Source organism: Adiantum capillus-veneris, unplaced genomic scaffold (genome assembly GCF_014529385.1).
Source record: "Adiantum capillus-veneris isolate H3 unplaced genomic scaffold, ASM1452938v2 Hic_scaffold_325, whole genome shotgun sequence".
Taxonomy (NCBI): domain Eukaryota; kingdom Viridiplantae; phylum Streptophyta; class Polypodiopsida; order Polypodiales; family Pteridaceae; genus Adiantum; species Adiantum capillus-veneris.
The window spans coordinates 2,849,136-2,852,960 of NW_028221436.1; the positions used below are offsets into that span (position 1 = coordinate 2,849,136).

The window sequence follows — 3,825 nt, forward strand, 5'->3', positions numbered from 1 at the left end:
CTTTAAGTCATGATTCATCTAGTCTTGCATATTCAGATGTGCAAATTGTGTCATGCTATAGTCTCTTCTTCTCTTACTTATGTTAATTAAGAGAAATCTTTTATATATGTGTGAGAGTGCTTGTTGATTTTGATTAATCCTTGAGTGGTTGTTTGGTAATCTACATGCTATTTGTGTTGGGAGTGTTTGAAGTCATCCATTCCTTGTACACACACTAAGGTTAATGCTTCATTCATAGTGATCTCTCTCTCTCTCTCTCTCTCTATCTCTCTCTCTCTCTCTCTCTCTCTCTCTCTCTCTCTCTCTCTCTCTCTCTCTCTCTGTGTGTTGTAGCGGTCCTAGCCCACGCTTCAAGACTAGGTGTGCCTTATCTCATTTCCCTTGTGGCGCAATGGAGTTTGTTTGGGTGTAGAGGCCGCCATTCCAATTTTCTTCGTCAACAGCAACATCGATTTCTTTCTTCAAAGGAGCCTCAACACTTTCAAATAAATGTGAGATATATTTCTTGAATACATTCAATGATAAGATATGCATTGGGTCGTAGACAAAATCTAGGAGAGATCAAATCCATATAGATCATATAATCTCCAGAGTATGGACTCTCCTGAGAGACCAGCTTCTTTCCATGATGCTTCCTTTTCTTTGTCTGTGCAACATCGTTTAGCCTCATCAAGAGCTTTTGTCATCTCCTCAATGGTCCTCTTTGAAGGTGGATATCTAGCTTGTCGGCGATTTTCATTATAGATGTATCGCCCCTCTTTTGATCCTATACCAGGTCGTACTAGAGTTTCTTGAGGTTTATCAAGCCTGCAAAACTCTTGTCCTCCATTCTTGAAGAAGCCTATTTTGCATTGTGCCAGATGGTCGCCTGTAGCCATCATGGCCATAGCGCGTAGCGTACATAGCTTTGAAAGACCTTGTTGATTGGCACCAAAGATCTTCTCTATGGGATAGTCATACAACACCTCCACACCATTTAGATATAGGCTTTCCAACTCATCTAGCAAAGGTTCCAAAAATGCCCAAAAACCTTCACCAGAAACCTTCATAATTTTCTTGCAACTTTGAGGGATAAACAAAACTGGCAAGATATCAATGGAATACTTGATTCCTGGATTCAACACCATGACCTCTACTACCCCACAACTCTTTGGGTTTTTTGTGATGTCTGAAATCCATCCCAATGTAGCAACAATGCTACATTTCGAGGATCACCCTATTCACATGGCAACCCAAAAAATAAGTTTGGTTTGAAATCATGAGATCGTTAAAAAAAAAAACAATGTGATGCTTCTATGTACCTTTTGTAGGCTCCTTTTACACACAATGTCCTCTTTACACTCGATGCAGGCAAAGTTGTACTCTTCTCCCACAACATTTTGAAGAGCTTTATAACGTCTACTGGTAGGAAAAGTAGTGTAAGACTTCTTGCAAAGAGGATTAGAGCAAACAACCGTAGCTCATAAGATGTTGATGGATCCCAAAAGTCCTTGACTTCTTGGAATTTTTGTCCATCCCAAACATCAACAATGCTTCTTTGGTTGCTAATTGCATCTCCATTGAGCCATTTTTCTTTGTGCCTCCATAAACATAGTAGCTCGTGGCAATAAGTGCTACTCTTTGTCAATAACTTTAGTTGAGGCCCGATGGGAATGTAGTCAAAGGAAAGCATTGATTTCCTTGCTTTGGCACAAACTGGACACTTCTCGCAGCATTCCAAGCAATCACGTTTAAGCTTCGATGATAATGATCCACCTTCACATGTGCACTTAAGAACCTCTCCTGTAAAGTTGTCCTCATTGCTTGGTTGAAGAAGCTTGGGTGGATGCTTGGCTACATCACTACCTGTGCAGATGCGATAGCACAAGGAAGAAACCATGCCAAGACCTTTAAGCATGGTTTGCAATTGATCCCAACAAGCCGGAATTTGAATCCCTCCAAGGTCACCTTCCCATGTAGGTTCTTTTCAATCTACAGCAGATGCCCATAAGTCTTCCCCCTGCCCATTTAGATAGTGGATGGTTTATATGTGGTCTATGTCTTACAATTAACAGACATGTGGTCTATGTCTTCCATGGTTCTTTTGCATCCATAGCAAATACCTATGTCTACCAACAATTGGGCTCTAGCCTGTCCTATCATTTTAAAGGCCAACGCCCCCCCCCCCCCCCCCCCCCCGGTCATGGGGGTGGTGTATGTCTTCCTTAGTTGTCGATTATCTCGATCATAGTCCAAAGCCCAAGGGGAAGGGTATGGGCTATGGCCATTATCGTAACCTTTATGTGAGGTCCCACTTGGAGCATGTATGCATGTATACCTATTTTGAGTCATGTATGCCAAAGTGTAGGCCCTCATGTTATGTGCTAGAGTCAAAAAGAATATCCCTAGTTCGTTTATGGGGACCAAAGTTTATCTCTCTCTCTCTCTCTCTCTCTCTCTCTCTCTCTCTCACACACACACACACACACACACACACACACACACACACCAAAGTTTCTCTCTCTCTCTCTCCCTCCATAATATGTCCACCTCTACATTGTAAATTGCCAACCCTAAACCGGCTGACATTGTCATTGCCGAGCATCTTAACAGAAAGCCAAGTAGTGTTCGAAAACATTAATTTTCCAAACATACACAATTCCTTTCCTTGAATTTGCCAAGAGGAAATTCAAACAAAAAACGGCATGATATTAAGCTAAGACGCATTTTTACCAAACACTGAGAGCTTTCAAAGAATGCTTAAAAGAAGTTTTATTTTTTATTTTTTTGGGGTGGAGGGACAGGGATCAAATTAAGACACATTTTAATTTGCCGGAATGAGGAACTCTGGTTTTTTCTTTTTTTTGCACGAAGCATAGTTCATCAAAGTTATTGCTCAGATTTTGGGTTTGGGGAGGGGGGGGGGGGATGTTGTCGCCGGATCTGCTGCATTGACTTCCAAGGCAATAATCCGTAAGGCCGTTCGTGAAGGTTTCCTGGATACTTTCCATGGTAGTGTGCATGAGTTGTCCAAGCAGCCTGTTCATTATGTGTATGCTTCTCCATCACCGTCCAAGACCATTGGTCTTTTTTGGGAAAACAATGATGCCTTGCCTGAAATGTATTTGAATGCATGTGAGACGGTAAAGACGACACTTGCTCAAGAGTTTTCAACGCAGGCGGAGGCCATCAAGGAAGAGAACATGCAGAACAAGAGGATTTTTGAGGCTGAACTGTTAACTTTCAAAGAAGATTTCAGCCGTCAGAATTCGGAATTGGTAGCTTTGAAAAGTCTTTGCTTAGAGCAAGGTGAGACCTTAAAGAAACAATCCAAGCTGATAGTGAAGGCACAGGCAAACATTAGCTCTTTGATTTCCACTGTGGAAGATCTCACCGAATGTAACATATGCATGATTACACAGAAAACAGAAATGTTCTTCCCTTGTGGTCACTTTCAGACATGTGAGAACTGTGTGCAACTGTGGCAACAAGCCTTCGGAAACGGCCAGCTTTATTGTCCCTGGTGTGGCTCACGAGTTCACAGACACTTCTCCATTATTCTATAAGCCTAAATTCAAGTTTTCTAGAAATTTTTTTCCAAGTTAAACTGGCAGGAGTTAGTTTTGAGAACTATCATCATAGTAGAGAATGTAATTTTCAACCCTTGAATGGAGTACTCTATGTAGATTGTTTTCAAGAAGTATTTTGTGACAATTGAATATAACCTCATCAAGGTGATGTTAAGGTTTTCTTTGATGTGAAATCAAGTCCGAAGGGTAGTTATAATTAGTGAATAGAATTCACTCCTTATAATTTTGTAAGCCTGCATTCTACTCATTTTGATAG

General features: G+C 41.1%; 1 protein-coding gene across 1 annotated transcript; it reads left to right on the plus strand.

The window, feature by feature from the left end:
• Positions 1-2,252: 2,252 nt before the first annotated feature.
• On the plus strand, positions 2,253-3,545 carry LOC147417093 (uncharacterized). The gene is made up of 2 exons (XM_086507800.1): positions 2,253-2,303; positions 2,859-3,545. The coding sequence occupies exons 1-2, from the start codon at positions 2,253-2,255 to the stop codon at positions 3,543-3,545; spliced, it is 738 nt and encodes a 245-aa protein (XP_086363926.1).
• The last annotated feature ends 280 nt before the right edge of the window (positions 3,546-3,825 follow it).